The 17,901-nt window shown below is 45.6% G+C and overlaps 1 protein-coding gene across 1 annotated transcript in view; it reads right to left on the minus strand.

The window, feature by feature from the left end:
• Positions 1-4,334: 4,334 nt before the first annotated feature.
• Positions 4,335-17,901, minus strand: part of LOC124307068 (fat-like cadherin-related tumor suppressor homolog) — a 147,303-nt gene continuing 133,736 nt past the window's right edge. Inside the window, exon 4 of the mRNA XM_046768387.1 lies at positions 4,335-4,428. Coding sequence (XP_046624343.1) covers positions 4,388-4,428 — 41 coding nt within the window. The 3' untranslated portion in view covers positions 4,335-4,387. The remainder of the gene's footprint in view (positions 4,429-17,901) is intronic.

Genomic DNA, 17,901 nt, shown 5'->3' on the forward strand with positions numbered 1-17,901 from the left:
TGCTGCTGCAGTGAAAATTCTTTCCTCGACGGCTAAGTTTCTTGCCGCCATTATATTTGCACTAAAATTTGCTACCCCAGCGAGTCATTTCTTCACGCGTAGGTATACCTAAGCGGTACGTAAGCGCGCGAGTTGTAAATGGAACGTCGTATAAGTTTTTCTAAATTTTCATTTCACCGAGATTATTAAATTCTTATTTCTTATTTCGTCGGAACATGATTGAGCGGGCCGGACGGTACCTCGTCATCTTCGTCGAAGTTTCTCTCTCTTTTTCGTCTATAGGCGAAGCTCGGAGCTGGTGATTCCCGATCACGATGCTCGGCAAGAGAGCTTAAAACCGTTGCCGCGAGGGTGCGAGTGAGTCGAGCCACCCGGTTGCAGGAGTCTAAATGAGTTTGTACGCGGCACGTCAAAAAGTCCTCTCGAACTTTTCGTCGCGGAGCGGTGAGCCGGCCATCCTTAACGATTAATAAGATGCAAGGAGGGGTTGTGTAACGGAAGCGAGGGGGGTACAGGTCGGTATTCAGGAGGCGAACTAGCGTCAAGTTTCCCGCGGCTCCACGATTTTATTAAATCCGCTGGCTCCGCTCGGTAAATGGCAAAAGTTTTCCCACCCAGCCGGCAGGACGTCGCGTCGTGTTGGATCTTAGGCCTCGAGTTCCGGTCCCGCAGCTCCGCCAACGGCAGCGGACCTTCTTCTTTCCTCTCCGCTACTTCCCCCAACGGCCAACCCGGGCCGGGTTCTCTGTGTGCAGAATCCCAGATGCTCCTGCAAGCTGGCCGAGTGCCTTTCCACCTCGCAGGTTATACCCTATTCCCGCAGGCTCGCGACGGCTACATCAACCAGGTATTGCCCCCACCGAGGCTGTAATTTTCGCCGACAAGTTTTCGCGAATATACGCATAATTTGCATGTTGCTTCGCATTGACCCCGTTAATGACAGCAACACCCGCCGCTTGTCTCGTTTGATGATGCTAAACCATCTTCGGATACGGGGAAAAAATTGCTCCGCTACACAGGAAGAGGCTTCCACTTTATCGGGGCAATGCGACGCGTTAATTTGTCCCTCGAAATTTTACCCCTAGGTGTTACTAATCCAGCATTGAGGCCACCCTCCGGCGTGGTGACTCACTCGCTGCATCCCCGGCGGCTAGTTAACGGAATCGAATTCAGCTTCTCTACCGCAAATGCATGATGCATCGCGATTATACTCCGCAAGTGTTCGAATCTGAGATAAGAGGGTGCCAGATATTGCTACCCTCCCCTCGCGCGATCCCACTTTCGAACGCCATTCATGCAGTATGGAGGTCCCGAGGGTGCCGGTGGACGGCTACACGAGCCCAAGAGGGTCCTGCCTTCCCGCGGGAACACGAATTGCAAGTAGTTCAGAATATGAGCTTACTTTTAACCATTTAAGGACGGGGATTTTTACGTTGAAATCGACCTTTTATTTCGCACGAAATTTGTGTATAATATCAATGAATTTCTCACGTGGAGTGTCCGACCAACCCAGTGGTCGAAATATCGACCAGTCATGGTAGCGAATGGTCGCCACAGCTAGAAACAATAAAGTTGCCGGTAACGAGGCATCCCATATTTCAAGCAAAGTGAAGATACTCGGTAGTTCGGGCAGTAAAACCACGGAGCCACTTCAGAGCCCGGACAGCGGTGCAAGTTTGGCAGCCACAACCAATACGCGACAAAGCCATATCAATTGTGATTGTCTTAAATCGGATTCTCGGTAGTTGAAAATTCGAATTCGGTTCTAAAATTATCGTTTGAGAACATTTTCCATTGATAAAAGTGCATACGTCAATCATAATCGAGTATTTCACAAATTGTGGCAAACCGCGAATATGCCCGATGTGGTCCATTTCTGTACTCTGGCATACCTTAACAAATTTCTACACGGAGTCCCGTCCTTAAAAGGTTGAGGCCGCGGAGCCGGACTCGCTCTTGCGACTTTGCTGCTCGTACGGTTAGTTGAAACGAGTTCGCTTCAATGCGGCGGGGCGTTTTTTCTCCCTTACGTGATGAAGCTGCAAATCTGATCGGAAAATCTTTCGGCGATCACGTCGAGTTGGCCATTTTTCTAATTCCCTATTTTGTCAATACTCAGGTTTGGTAGGAACACGTTCATCTCTCCAATTATTTCCGACTAGCTCCATTCTCCAATAACAAACTAAGAAAATCTGTATGAGAATTCGCAACAAATCGAAACGTACGAATCAAATCACGATATTGCCTTTGATAAAAACTTTCGAGTTACACTGTGCACGGAGAGGCTGCGATGTACTTTATACGTAAGTAGGGTGGTGATTTTTTTTTACTTGATTTCCTTTCTGACACCCCGACAACCGCGTCGCGTTCAAACTCGGTCGTTTTTCGGGCGAGCATGCAAGGTTCCTTAAAGAAAGAGTGAATTTTTCGCTGAGCCACCTCAAGTTCTCACCTTTTGTTTTGCGCTAGCGTTTAAATTGGCTGGTTCTCAGCTCAGCTCAGCTCAGCTCAGCTCAGCTGAGCTTAGTTCGGTTCGGCTTGATTCGACCGGTGAATACGACAACGTTTTGAAAGCAAACGGGAAGGAGAGATCCTACCCGGCAGGCCTGCTCCGTATAATTTCTATCAAAATTTCCTTTCCCCTTTGATACTACCCATGGGAAAGAATGTTGCATATATATGCCTACGCGCAAAAAAATATCGGAAGGAAAAATGCGGCTCACGCGGAACCGAGGGACGAAAATTTCTTCCGTTTTAACCCGAGCCACTTCCGCGTGACCCGTCTCGTTTGGATCGGAAATTTCCGACCGCAAGGAATTTATCCACGCTTATTTGGCAAAACAGGGCGGATAAGGAGACGAGATAAATGTTTATTAAATCGATATATCATTCGAAGACTGAAAGTTTATCATATCCGAAATATTTGTCAGATCCATGTTTTTGTCTTCTACCCAATCATTACTAGCGTTAATTGCGTTTTTTCTTCTCATTGCAGTCCTGGTTTACAAAGTGAACATTTTTCGTACTTCGAGGGGCAGTCAATGTGCATTATAATATTTGTATTATATCATTTCACGATTATAAAATTAACCAGCAGCGTGGAAATTATCAAAGGCCTCCAGCTCGGGTACTAAATATCAACTATCGAAATAATTACACCCAAAATACAAATTTGTTCCGAGTTCAAACTTGTGTACACCAGGATTTCATATGAACGAGTGTAATAAGAGAAAAACATACCAGATCTGCTATTGTTTGAGCTACGTTTATTACACAGGTTCAAACAGGAGGTTCGCTTCCTTCCTTCGGATGTATCTTTGCTTGTATTTTGTTGATACAATTATCATCGTAATTAGCATTACCAAGAAGACAATCGATATCGTATGGGGTAACTACACGTGGTGCAGGCACCTGTATCCAATGGCGAAACTTACATTAAAAAGGTTTTCAGGGTTACGCTTTGCTGACGTAATATTTTGCGACACTTGATACCGCCGGGTCACTGAGCCCGATAGCCCCTGGGATCCCCCATTTCTGAAGACAAATATCGAACGTGGTCTTTCAACCACGCAACGACGAAATATATGAATGTTGGCCCGCGCCGCGCGGAAAGAGAACACGCGCGCACACACACGCACACACACACACACACACACACACACACACCTTACGCGAGCGCGCGCTGTGTGTGCGCGCGTGTGTGTATCTCATGGCAAGAAGACTGGCAAATATTTTCCTCGTCACGGTCATAATTTAATTCGCAGACGTTAGGTGCATGTATGAGTATTTATAATTCAAGCAGACGCAACATTTTTTACTTAAAAAGACTGCGCTTACGCACACAACCCAAGGGTATTAGTACCTATATGCTTATTATAAATATAATCGACGGGCGCACAGTTTGAAAACTTGGAAGGAAAATATTATTTATTGCGTGTTCTTGCGTAAATTTTTGCGCCGTTATTTCCTCTTGGAAACCTGATCACGAGAGCGCTAATTACCTACGAACCTAAACTCCCAGAGGCAGAAGAGGGTTAGAAGTTAATTTCGTTTACGTGGTCGATATTCGCAGGTACATGTAAGTATAACCTACTTCTCAGATGTGCAATTTGTCATTAGTTGTACATGTAACGTTACATTTGAAAATACGCACAAAATTTGTTCCCTCTTTTGTGTGTGAATAATAATTTACGAGAAACATGGGAAGTTGTCACCGGGCGGTGGAAAAATTAAAAAAGAAATACTTACAAATGTTATACTCATACGAAGTACAAAATCCCCATTACACGTAATTTGGTACTTCCGTAACTATTAAACTTTGGAACGATTTCTTACACCAATTCAGAGTGAAATGATATTTACTCACGCAATCGTTGACGACTAAGCGTTATTTTATGAGTGCGGTTGTATCGAGAGCTGCATGTTTACCTGGAACAGAGAAAAGCAACAGGGAATTAAAACGAACCAGTATAAAAATAATAAAATACTTATTTAAACGAAGCTTCGAGAAGAATTTCGAAAATAAAAAGACACATTTATATGATTTATGAATTATGATTCTATTGAACCTAAACGATAGTATATGTCCAATGCCTTCGCCGCTGCGGTGAAATGACCCAACAACGGAAAGGAAAAAAAAAGGCAACAGGGTAAGAACAAAAAGAGAAGAAGAAAAAAAAACTGACAGCAAAATCGAGAAAAGTAACTGAAATACGGTGATTTTTCGTTGCGCCGAAGAACGGAAGAGTCGGAACGACTGTAAATCACCAGCTTGGCTTGAACATTCCGTCCCGATATAACTGCGGTACTGCTCTCTATTAGTCTTCACAGATGATAATGTAACGGTCGCGCGAATAAAACATTAATCAACCATTGAAGACCATCGTTGACGTTGGTTTGTGATAAACGCTTGTTTCTCATCTCGCCTCGAGGGTCTTCGTCGTCGTGTTTCTTCTGCGTGTAAAATTTTTATTACGTTTTGCCATTTTACTACAGTGCCTGCGAGTGATACGCAGGTTTTGAAAGTACATAGCGAGCTTTTCTCTCCCAAAAGCAAACAAGCCGACTATCGCCCCGGCCCTTTCGCCAAAATCGTCTCCCCTTCGATCCTGAAACCGGTGCTGCACCCGAGGCTCCCGGAATAGGGAGACGGCGTTATTGATGGGCCGCCGCAAGCCATGGGACGCGAGCTGCGAGGGACGAGACGAAGATGAGATAGTGGAAGAGAAGCGGAAGGGACCACGGAAATTCTGTATCCGAACTGCCTACACAGCCCATTTTATGATACGATCACATCGATTCGCTGCACTCTGCACTGGATGGAATTTTTTCCTCATCTTTCCTGCGAGTCGAACACGTTCGGAGTGAATCGCGGTTCACTGGCACGGCGAATTCGCGGAGAAATTTAACCAAATCGGCAAAAGCTGTCGGAGAATGGCGGAGTAGCGGAGTGACGACGAGGAAGAGACGCGACGACGCGACGTCATTTCCCAAAGGGTGATTCTCGTTATCCTGGAAGATCCAGCATGCTTGCAAATTACTGCAACATCCGGTAAAGCAAGAGGGAGAAAGAAAAGTGGACGCGTAGGAGACAAGACACGGCAAGGGCCTACAGGGCGGCATTCGCTGCGGCGGGGGGGGGGGGGATTGTTTACTCGCGTTGTGCAGGAGTGGCGAAATAAACCGAATAATTGAGTGAGTTAACAAATACGCGCGACGGGTCGCCGATGCGGGCACAGCTATTCTGGATGGAGGTGCGTTGGATTCACGTTTCTTGTCACTCTTTACGACTTCACGTTACGATGAAACAGGACTTGTCGCTTCGCCTCAAGCACAGCGTTGCGCACAAGCGTCACTACCGTCGTAGGTGTCGACACCACAACCGCCGACTAACACCGGGTCCGTTAGGCTGGCCGCGGTTCGCGGCTCGTGTCAGCCGTCAACGGAAGATTTCGTACTCGGCAATCCGACGGTCGTGCAGCTTAGGGAGGAGACGCGATTCGGCCCTCGAACTCTCGGATGGAACCGGCGAGTGATTGATTTTCGATGAGCTTCCGGCGACCGGATGGATGTGCGTCCTACGCCTCGGACCGAGTCTCTTCCCGGTTGTGTCTCTCGGTTATGACGCGGGTCATGCGTAGGTTCGGGTAGGTCGCCGGTCGGCCCTCCGTAAGGGAGTGATTGGTAGCCGAGCGTGAATCGGCGTCTGAATGACAACGGGGTTGAACGAGCGGGTATGTGGGGGTGGCGGTGAAAGAGCAGGTACCGGTGGATATGCGGGGGTGGGAAATGTGTCACCGGGTTTACGAGTTATGATGGATCGCAGAAGGGTGGTGTCCGGATTATCCACCGGGGCTTGATCCCCGGATCCTCCTCATTCTCTACATTCTCTACGTTCAATTCTTACGGGTCCGAATTTTTCGCCGTGACGAGCGAGAGCCAGAGAGACGGTGAAAAGGAGAACGGGCTGAGAGGTATAAAGATGTACCTTGAATACCTTCTCCGATGTGTCTTTGATATACCTAGGCGAGGGCGTGATTCGCCGGCGAAATGAACTGCTGCAATGATTTCATCGGCCTGTCTCAACCTGACCCATAATCTCCGGTCACCCTTGTCACAGATGAGATAATTTCACTTGCGGTAGGTGCCATCCCCGTCGGTCCGAAAAGAGAGAGAGAGAGGATAGAGAATGCCGGGGAAGGTTCACAATTTTCTCGGCTCTAAGGTGAAAAAGATTTGGGAAATTGAAACATGGGAAACGACTCAGGGAGAGCCGCCGGGCTGTTTGGCTACCGTGTCTCTCTCCCGTGGGGAAATTGACTCTTTGTTTTGTACTCCCGATGCTCGTTTCGAATCGGGTACGTTCAATAAGATAAAACCTAACCTGACCTTCCCTTCATCATCCTGCCCGCCGGGCTGCGGGACGAAGAAGAGGAATCAACAGACATTGTGTGCGTTTCACTTTGTCCTTATATTACGGCTGTTTGGGAGAAACTCCACTCCCATTTGCGTCGGATAATAATAATGGAAACGAGTTCGCTCTGTATTCTTTACAACTACTCATCGAGATCAATCCCTATCCCTTTGAAGCGTCTGTTCGGTTCTTCGGCAAAAAACGGAAATAATTCTTCCAATTTATCCGCTCTCTCTACATTTATCAGCAATTTCCCATACATTAGTTTTCTACATTTTGTATAAGGTTCGGTATAACAGAATCTTTGCATAAATTAGAGACCGGTTGTAAAATTAGGATTTAAAATAATTGTACGCGATTGTTAGCAGAGCTGTTACTTAAAATTCTCTCTCTGAGTTTCCTTTTTCACATCGATTCTTTTACGAGAGCCAATTCGGCCGGATATATTTGCCAGTTTCAGCTGGAGCAGGGACTGGAACCCCTGGCGTGTAGTCTAGGCATTTCACGCAGCGTTAAAGCGAGACTTGGCGAACGCAATCACCCTTTGTCCGAGCGAGACGTCTCTCCAGTCTCCTAAACGTCGGGGATACACGTATTTCCGCGAAATACGACCATCGCCCTCCTCATCCTTCTCCCGCCCTCACATACATTGGTCACAGAATCAACAGTTCTCTCTTCCCTCCGGATTCTAATCCACGTAGGTATGCCAGATTTTTCCTCACCCTGGAACAACTGCGAAATTTGACAGCAAACCGACAAGGTTTGACCCTGCCGAAATAACAGTCATTTAAAGAAGTTCGAGTTACAATTAGAATTAACACACGTCGAGATGAAATTAGTTTCTGAAGCAGTCGCGATTCAACGACTATACCGGGGGTGAGGCGATGCCTCGTTCAAATCAATGCCGATAACTCGCTCTTTCTAGGGGCCTTAACACAACGAACGGACAGACCTTCGCTGCAGCTCCTTGCTGAAGACCGAATTCGACGGGAGAAACAAAGAGAGTAGGATAGAGAGACAGAGAGGGAAGAGAGGGGGACATTGCGTAGAGTTTAAACGGTTGAATCCAACAACCTTAGGGTCAAATCACTAAATTGCCAAGTTATAGCGACAAGAGATGAACGGGCACACGCCGTCATGAATAAGAAGAAGAAGAAGAAGAAGAAGAAGAAGAAGAAGAAGAAGAAGAAAAACGAGCGTTCGTATTCCTTGAGCACAGGTTATCGATGAGAGGAGCGGGGCGGGAAGGGGAGGGTTCAATCAGCGTACCAGGTATGGACAGTTGGTCATGTAGGCACGAACACGTCGTTAACTACTTTTTTCCAGATAATTATTATACCGCTTAATGGGTGTTTTTTGAAGCCTAAGGTCCGCGTCGCACGTCATTTCATCGTTCTCATACATTCATTTCTTGATCACAGTAATTCGTTCGAAGCAAAGTAAAGAAACATTATTAGACCATACGCACTTCTTGTTACCGAATCTGGGGCTTTGGATGTGCAGAACGAGAGACGCGAGATTAAACGTGTAAAATTTTGAGTTTATTCCGCCACTTTGCGACTGCACAGAGAGACACAAAGTTGATGCTGAGAAGACTGACAATGACAGTTGTGAAAAAACTCACGAACCTTATTCTTGCCGCCGGCAAAAGCTTGTGAATTTAGTCTTGGAAAAAAAAAAAAAAAAAAAAAAAAAAAAAAAAAAAAAAAAAAAAAAAAAAAGGAATGTGTTTACATATATGAGCTGTAGCTCGGAAGTTAGACGAGGAGTGAGAATCGGGTCTGAACAGGGGGCACTAAATGTCAAATGGGAAATGCCGGGGCCGGTGCTTCGAGCGCACTTAACAGCAAATGACCATCTCGTCTGCGACCTTATAGATATCCGGGCATCGGCGCGGCGTGCCGAAACGATCAAGTGTTAAATCCTTTACCGGCATGTAACGAATTGCTGCAGCAGGCGCAGATAGGGTTGCGTATTGTTTCCGTTCCCGCGATCATTAGACTACACTTGCTGCGGCGCTCCCTGTTAACTTTGCTCAAGACTTCTACTCTTCCGTTCGGAGAATTTTACATTGAGGATATGCGCGCAGAAAAATATTCGTTTCTTTTGGCTCATAGCTGTTCGTTAAGTTTTTCAAAGGGCTCGGTATTGTTTCGTGTTCCGATGGGGATTGACGTCTCCTTCTTCATTTCCCTTCGTTAACGTGTTTGCTACAATTAAATGTAAACTCCCGTTTGTTTTTCTTTTTTCTTTTTTTTTTCCTATTCACTTTTTTCACGCCAACTTTGGACATAGGAAATGTGTAAGAAACAGAGAAGTCTTTCAGGGTGAAGAAGATAATTAAAACGGAAAAACCGTCGAGGAGAGAGACTGACTCGGAGTTGCGAGGATGTGAAGGAAGGAAATGAGAACGAGAGTGGGTGGAATAACGGTTCATTCGCTTCACTCTGCGGGAGAGGTTGCGACACGCCAAACCATTAGTCGATTTCACGAGAGATCTTTTCATACACGTGTATAAGGGCAGGATTTGTGCGATTTATTCGTCGTCTCTTCGATTGCGCAGCCCCGCCGCCGTCCGACTAATGGAAATCGTTAGAAATCACACAGACGACGGCCAGCTAAGACGTTGGCTGCTTCTTCCTACGTCGCTTTATTGCCCCTTATTTCCCACGAGTCATGGTCTCTTTGAACGTCTATCTAAACTTCCGGTGGAACGTCAACTCTTTGTTGTCGCGTGTGAATTTTTCATTTTTTCTTTGAAAATTTTTTCAAGCTCCCATCACTGTACCGTTCCTCTCATTCCTGTTCTATATCCGATCTGCACACGCTATTTTAATCTCCTAATGTATGCTCCGATTGCCGAATAGGAGAATTTCAAGAAATAATTAGCCATGTGTCGGATGGAATTATTTTGAATTTAATTTCGTAAAAAATATTGCTAAAAATGAATCGCGTCTGGCATTGGAAAAGAATATATTATGGAAAAAACGCCGACAAGAAGTGCCGAAGATTTGTCGAGCGTATGTATCTCCATCCGCGTCAAACGTACGAAATAATTGCACGATCGAGGTTGGTCGACGGAACCCTGCAAATTCGCCCTTGCATCGTTCAGAGGTCTCGCAAATTCTACTCCGAGTCTTGATTTCCGGTCACGAGACGCGTTAAATTGACGAACGCGCTATACGGTCGACGTAGAACGTTTACAGCTACAGGGGCGAATGTTGGATTTAACGACGTGCAACGACGCGACGGCTGGTCTGACTGACGAGAATCTGCAGAAGAGGAAATCCTTCCAAGTATGATAACGTGATCAGTGCGCTGTTCAATCGAACGAATATAATCAACTCTGGGATTAGGAGGTGAACTTGTTTGAGGCGGACTCCCCGGGACTCCCCGATTTCCGATCAGAAAATTTATCGATTTAATTTAGGCACAATACAATTAGCGTTGATTAATAAGGAGGCTCGGAAGCGAGGCTTGGATAAAGGCGTACCATTTTTTCTTTGCTTTCAACTTGCGAATGACGATCGGAATGAATTCCCGACGAAACTAAGCCTACCGCTGCTGCAGCGGTAGGAAAATTCGTGAGACAAAGGGTGGCGATGACGTTGAGTGAAAGCTTAAAAGCAGTAAACGAAAGGGAGATGAAAATTGCAGCGAGCGCGAGTCGGTGAAAAGGTGCACTGAAACGAAAATGATAATTCTTTCTTTTATATATATATATATATATATGTATATTTTATATATATATATAATATATATACATGTATATTTTGTTCACCTAGTGGATGAGGAGCGTCGAGGAATATCAACGGGGAAATAAATGATCCGTTGATTGTTACGGAAACGGAATAATGCGGCGTAATTCCCCACCTGTCTACCCTGCGGCCGGCATTAATATACTCAAAGCGGGATATTAATAGCCTGTGGTTCGACGTATTTTTGAACTTCGGCTTCTCGCCGACGGCGACGTACCGAGCCCCTGACGCTGTAGTCGCGGCGTCGCGCGAACTCCGAGAAAAAAACGATGCGAAGATGGATCAGCTGACCCAACGCGAACCGCGGCCACGAGTTGCTGCGTAATTAATTAACCAAGAAATACTTTTCTCGCTTATTGATCGTTAAGAAAACGCCCCGCGCGTTTAGTCGGATTCCTGAAACCGTTTCACCCTTCACGCGTTACAGTAGGTACTGCTCGAAAAAAGCTCTGCAAGCTCTCTCGAAATTTTAACGTGATGATTTTAACGGTATTTTGCGTCGTTCTTGACGGGAAAAATATACCTATCATCGTTTTTCCCTTCTTCGCATACAATTATTTGTGAAATTTAAAAAAAAAAAAAAAAAGTGTAAGTTGGTTTGTTCGTTCTACTCTGAATTAGAGTCGGTCGTTTCATTCTTGTAAAATCCAACTCAATTTCTAACCGATCAAGCTTAGATTATGGATTTGTTGAGAGTTCATGCGGAGCAAAAGGTGAAAAGGGACCAACCCGCACACTTTCTTCTCTTCTAATTCAAGCGAGGCGCTTTTAATTTCCTTTCAAGCATTTCGATTTCCGCATGCCACGATTCTCCCAGTCTGTCCTGCCCGTGCTGTCTGTGTGAAAGCAAAGTTTACAAAAATTGATCTTTCAGGAGGTCGAAGGATCGATAAGTCGAACTTCACAATGCGACGTTCCGTGTTTAAGGTGTGGTCTTGTGACGCGCGTGTTACAATGGCACGATCACTGTACTGAAATAATTTTAAGTGTAATATTTTAGGAATTAAAACGAGCGTAACTTATACAATGTAATACACGCGAGAGCGCGAGACAAACGATAAGGCTAGACTAGAGTGCCGTAAGGCTAACGAGGTCAGCGTCAATTTTCACTGGCGCGACGTTCCTCATATTGCGAGTTGGGAATCGAAAACCGAGGTCCTTGAACTTGTGTTGAAAAACGATTATGGATAATGCAGCAGATGGGCGCCCCAAAGTTCCCATCTTTCTATCAATACAGTTCAAATTTTCAACTGCAAAAACTTGCGAACAGCAAAGAATGTCTTTCAAAACTGTGATTGAACGAAATTTTTCTACCTTATCTTTCAAGATTGCCGGACCTCTATTCGTTCTTCACTTAGTTTTTTCACTGTAATTGAAACGGAATTCGGGCGCGGTACGCAAACTTTATTCACTAACTTACCGATAAGTTACAAAAACGTCTGCTGGCTGTACTTGTAGCTCACACATGTTCACCTATCTCAACTGCAAGCGTACCTGTTGGGAGTCTTTGAAATTAACGGTGGCATAATTTAGAGATGATCAGAGGTTGGTTTTAGTTCGCATGACAAAACACCGACGTCAGCTATTATAACGATACGGCGGGCCGGTTGGGTAACGAGGGTCCGTTTTTCGCTAACCGCGTAAAGCGATAAAACCACAAAGAGAGGATGAAATAATCGTAGGGGGAGAAGAAAATCAATTCACATTCCATTAACGCTCGCTTCATCATTAATTTGGCCCTGATTGATTCAATTTCCTGGTTTTGACAAGCCGCGCGAATGCAATAAAAAAGATATTTAGATTATCGAGGTGGGTTTGTAATACCGATCGATGATGAACAATATTTTTACATTATAAAATTTTCACGCAAATCTGTGAGAGCACGAAGATGAATCGGAGAGAAAAAGGACTAAGGAGGGATAGGCAAGGAAAACAAAGAAAAGAGGCAGCGAATTACGACGCCGTTTGTGAATAAAACGAAGCTAATGGGGTGAGATGAGAGTGTAAAAAAGACGAGTGACTCTGCTTGTTTTTTTTTTTTTTTTTTTTTTTTTCCCCAGCATGAGAAACAACATGCAGAAGAGCTGAATGATTGAAAGTTCAGAAAAATTAAGAACCGAAACTTGGATGGATTAGAAATTTTTTTATTTTTTTTTTTTTTGTCATTTAATACCAATTAACTTCCGAAGAACAAATGATCAAACTTGACTGTATGGCTGTCAATTCCGTGGTGCAGAAGAACTATTCATTATTTATTATGTGTTATTTAAATTCGAATTTACACTTTTTTGACAATTCTCCATGAACAGGTGGGGGCAATAAAATTAAGCTGAATCAAACAATGTTTCGTAACATATTCACGGACACTGAATTTTTTGCTGGATGATGTTTCGTGCACAATTAGAGACTCGTTATACAATAATTCACCGGTGTACGTACTCGAAAATGGATTTTCCGATGCTGGCGATTTGAAAGATTATAACAGAAACAGCCACCATTACGAATTATATTTCAGGGAGCTATTCAAAACCGTTAGAAACGACGGCCGCAACGTTTTTGGCTACACAATTTGTTCGCTTATCGACAATTTCAACTGATTTAGCGGCTATACCTGAGTATTTACTGTCCCAGCTCGATTACCCCAATAGAATTGTTGATGCTAAACCTTATTCATACTGTCAATTTACATAGTCCGCTTTGGCCACATAAGCGATGATTGTACCGGTCCAAATAAAACAAGATCGGCGAAACTCTCTCCTTCCTGGTGGCAACAAGTCGGCTGAGCACGAACACTGCGAGATGTACCCAACAAGCATACTCAACACCACCGATTGTGAGAAGCTTCCTATCACCGAAACTGATGGTGATCGAAGCGAAGATGGTGTTGACCTGCCGGTAATTGTTAAAATCACACCGTTCATATTAAGAGCATGATAAGAAAATTTTTTTTTACAAAACCAGGAACATAGTATCAAATTACCGACCATGTGACCACGTTATCGGCACTTTATTCGAAATAGCAGTTTTCATTAGACGGATCGAGAAATACACGAAAGCGGAAAAATCCGAACAGATGAAATACAGGATACCTAATTTCGATTTCATACATACGCAGGTCACGAAATGATCGGACGTCGTCGTGAAGAGATAACGAGTTGTATAAAAATCGTCGTCTTGTCTGTCAGGACGACAAGATGGGCAATGCGGCCAGTGCTACGTTCGGATTGATCGTGTCATTCTTTCATCTGTGAACGAGATTAAAGACACCGCTGATTTATAGAGGAAACTTCAATTCCCCCTGCCCCATAGCCACACACGTGCCAGCCGGCTTCTTTTTCTTAGGCTGTCGCCGTGGCCACAGCCACGCAATAAGACATGACACGGCGGCGAGAGGAGGGACGGAACGAAAAAAGAATCCATTTCATCGTGAATTCCACCTTCCTACCTATAACGCATTTTGAAACGATGGTCCACGGCCCTGCCCCTTTTCCTTTCCCTCGCCATCGTCAACTGACATTCCCGTCTAGTGGGGAAAATTTCTGAAGTCTGACATCGTTTCAAATTCGGTGTACAGCTAGCCTGGGAATCTCATTATGTCTGAGGATATTCTATCTCGAAGCACTGCACATCGCAGAAGTATTACGGAACGGTAATAGAGCGATATTGTGTAACGCAATTTTGAAAAGGGACTCAAAACGCATAGATATACGAGTATCTGCGATGGTGAAATCGGTGGGTGTATTGCGCCATTTATTCTCTCACGCAGAAGAATAAAAACAGCTGGCGTCGAATGAATACGACGTGTCATGTTGTAAAATGTGTAAGAGTGTGCGGCGTGATTGAAATTCACACCGTCGGATGAACATTTGCACTGCTTCCGCTTTCGCGAATTCCACGCGTTACTATATATTGAATTGCCTTGCGAAGGCTTGGGAATATCCCTAAAAGTGGAACCGCGTATTACTTCTATTCCAAAACCCGTTCTAATTGATGAAAACTCTGGAGGTGCGCGCGCGCGCGTGCGTGTGTGTGCGTGTGTGCGTGCGTGCGTGCGTGCGTCCGCGTGCGTGTGTGAATAACCGAAGTTCATCGCTATCGCGAAAACGAGACCGAAATACAGGTGTAACCGGGATCACATCCCACTCAAGAATATATTTACAGAGTGAAAATATCTGTACACAGCTAAGTCAAATTTCCAGTGAAATCTGTATTGTAGGATGAAAAAAAAAAGAAAAGTTCTACACTATTGCTCGTCCATTGCTATTTTGCAATTTACGCACGAATTTTTCGTTGAAAATAATGCGAAAGAAATAAAGTAAAATTTTTTCATTTCTCCGACTACGAAGTGAACCTTTGGTGCGCATAGAAGAAGGCCGAGATGAATGCGTAGCTACGATATTGCGCATCTTGAAGTGCGAAAGGTGCTACACGGCTCTTAATACAATATTCATTCGCTTCGCGCAAACAAGTGTCGGTATTCTATGTAATAAGTAAAGAGAAGCAAAATCAAGTAAGCTCAGAAATTACCGACGAGTAACTCGGTGATCGATTTTTTTAACTCCCTTTCCCGATATCGTGTAGAATATTTGCATTTAGGTATACCGCAAAACGATGGGTGTATTAAAAGAAAATTTCGGGAGGCTTTCACGATCTATCGATTGGTCGGTTTAATAACGCCATTAATTAGACATACGCGAGAGAAGTGGTGATCTAATTTACCGTTAAGGAGACATAGGCAGGCGTATACCGGTTGAAGGAACAATCATAGTGTGTAAAAGCATATTCGTATACCAAGGTGCTCCGCAGGGTCTACAAGAAGCCAAAGCGGTCGCGGTGGTCCTCTCTCCTCAGGGTTTGTCCAAGAATATTTCAATGACTCGCTTTGCGTTTGGCGTTCTAATTTACTCCCTCTGGCGTTATACAGCTCACCCGCAGTTCTCACACACACGAAGACACGTGGCACTTTTGTCTAATCGACATCGCCCTGGTTCGAGCAATCTGTCCTGTCGCTAGGACAGATAAAACGTGTACTTGCCTGAGAGAAACGAGCCCCGTTGCAGAACCGATGCACACGCGAGTAATTTACAAGCTGTACCTACGCGATGCTTCGACGGAAGAACGAGGGAGTGCGAGCGGGAAGTGCAAGACACGCGGAACCGGCGCTGTGTAACGCACAGACGCTGGACGTAACGCCGCCGTGGCTCCCGGCCAACTTTCTTACTCACGCTTGAAAATCGTAGTAAATACGTACACGCGCGCGCGCACACACCCACATCGTTCATACGTATATTATAAGAGACATCGGGCAGCCTTGCAAAGATGGGATTTAAACCCAGCGGTATAGTCAAAGGAAGAGCTGCCAACTGCCTGCAGAATCCGATCGGCGATTTATAAAATTTACCCCAACGAATTAGCCCTTCTCTGCGTTGTTCGTTGTATTCGTACAGATTCGGGCAGTTTGTCAAGAGGGAAATTGACTCGGAATTGGCGCAAGTCCAGCGGCACCGCCTACCCGGCTGCATTAGGTGTCGCCGATCGTGCTCAACGGTATCTTTTCAGGCTCGTTGGATTGTCTCGGCTGAACTACTTCCTGTCGCATTACCTTATTCTCCTTGCCGCGGTATTCCGTCATATACAAGTCCGAGGAGTAAGATCCACGAGCCTTTGAGCTCGTGTTCCCGACTCCGTGTCTCGCACTTACGATGGAAAAATCTTTTCGTTTCGGATCGGTTTGAGCTCAGCCATTATATGCGATAGTCGCCGTGAGGAGTACTTCTCGTCAGTTCGTGCCGACGTAATCAGCCGTTCTTTTTGCCGTTGTCGTCGTCCTGGGTGTATTTGCATATCAGTGTCATCTCCGCGGTTCTCCGTAGCGAGTGGCTCCTCGTTTGGTGCAACGAAATGGCGCACAAGTTGTAGGTACATAGTATATACTTGTTAGCCGTCTTCGTACCTCGCTTCCTCGTGGCGCGGATAACTGCACGCCACACCGCAGTCCGGAGAGGGGCTGCAGGACGCGCGAAACGGTTCTTGGATTCCGTTCCTCTGCGTTCAGTAATTGCGAATCGATCGCGATATCGGATATTCGAATCCCGTCTTCGTTCCTCCTCGAAACTGTTCCTGCATTGCCCGACGCAAGTGCGTCTGCGAGCGACGCTACTGATGCCGGGTCGGTTATACGGATAATCTCACTTTTCAATGATTCTGTATACGGTGGTGCGGGGAGAGAGACTGGTTTTCCGCGGCGCGAAATCACCCTCCGTATCTCACCCGGTAACCCGAATAAACTTCCCAGAGCGAAAGGGGCTGTCCGAAGTAAAAGAGGTCGGAGGAGAGCAGAGAGCGAACGAGAATGAGTGAGGTAAGAGGGGGTGGCTTCTGCCGCCGTCGCTGCACGCTCAAAGTTCAAAGTCACGCTCGAGAACCAATCGAGCCTTCTTTCGTTACCTCCTCCGTTCCTCTCTCGCACCCTCGGAGAGGATGAAGCTTCTCGCGCGCAGATCGGCCTGCTTACGATTACAATCATACGCCCCGAGCGGACGATGATGCCGTGCCCTGCAGAGGAGGTGGCTCGGGTTACACGGCTATATCCGTGTAGCGGATTTTCACAGCGGTACAAGAAAAAATTAAAATATACAGAGATAGGTGAATTATAGACAGAGGGTTAAATTCTCTCTATGTAAGTACTATGGCGAAAGCGGACGGTTACCGCCCATTCCACGTTCGTATATGCGGATCATTGGCGAGGGAAGGCCGAGAGTTAAATGATATATCCGAGGCCGACAAGTTATATCTTCCTCGAAGAAAATAAACAGGCCTTGAAACGTAATCACTACTCGAAGTTATATTGAAACGTCAGAAGTACACGCCTATTCGCTGCCACGTGATGCAACAGCTACGAGACGAGGGGCTTCCGTTATCACCCGCGAAGGTGAGATCATCGTATCGTTCGAATCGACGTCTGACTCGATGCTCGGGCGTTATACCTACATACAGGTATGGGGCAAGAGAGGAGGACCGTCGGTAACATGGGTTCGAGGGAGGATGAATTTCTGATGCGTGCTGCGCTGTGCAGGGGAATCGTTAAGCTTCGGCTGTAAATCTTGACAAATTTATATTTACCGGCGATTTTACGACGGGGTAATAACCGGGGACCGACCGACTCCGGTGTATGCCCCTACCAACCACCTAGGTTAAGCTGTAATAGTATCGATTCCGCCCCCAGGTCAT

Source organism: Neodiprion virginianus, chromosome 6, assembly GCF_021901495.1.
Source record: "Neodiprion virginianus isolate iyNeoVirg1 chromosome 6, iyNeoVirg1.1, whole genome shotgun sequence".
NCBI lineage: Eukaryota > Metazoa > Arthropoda > Insecta > Hymenoptera > Diprionidae > Neodiprion > Neodiprion virginianus.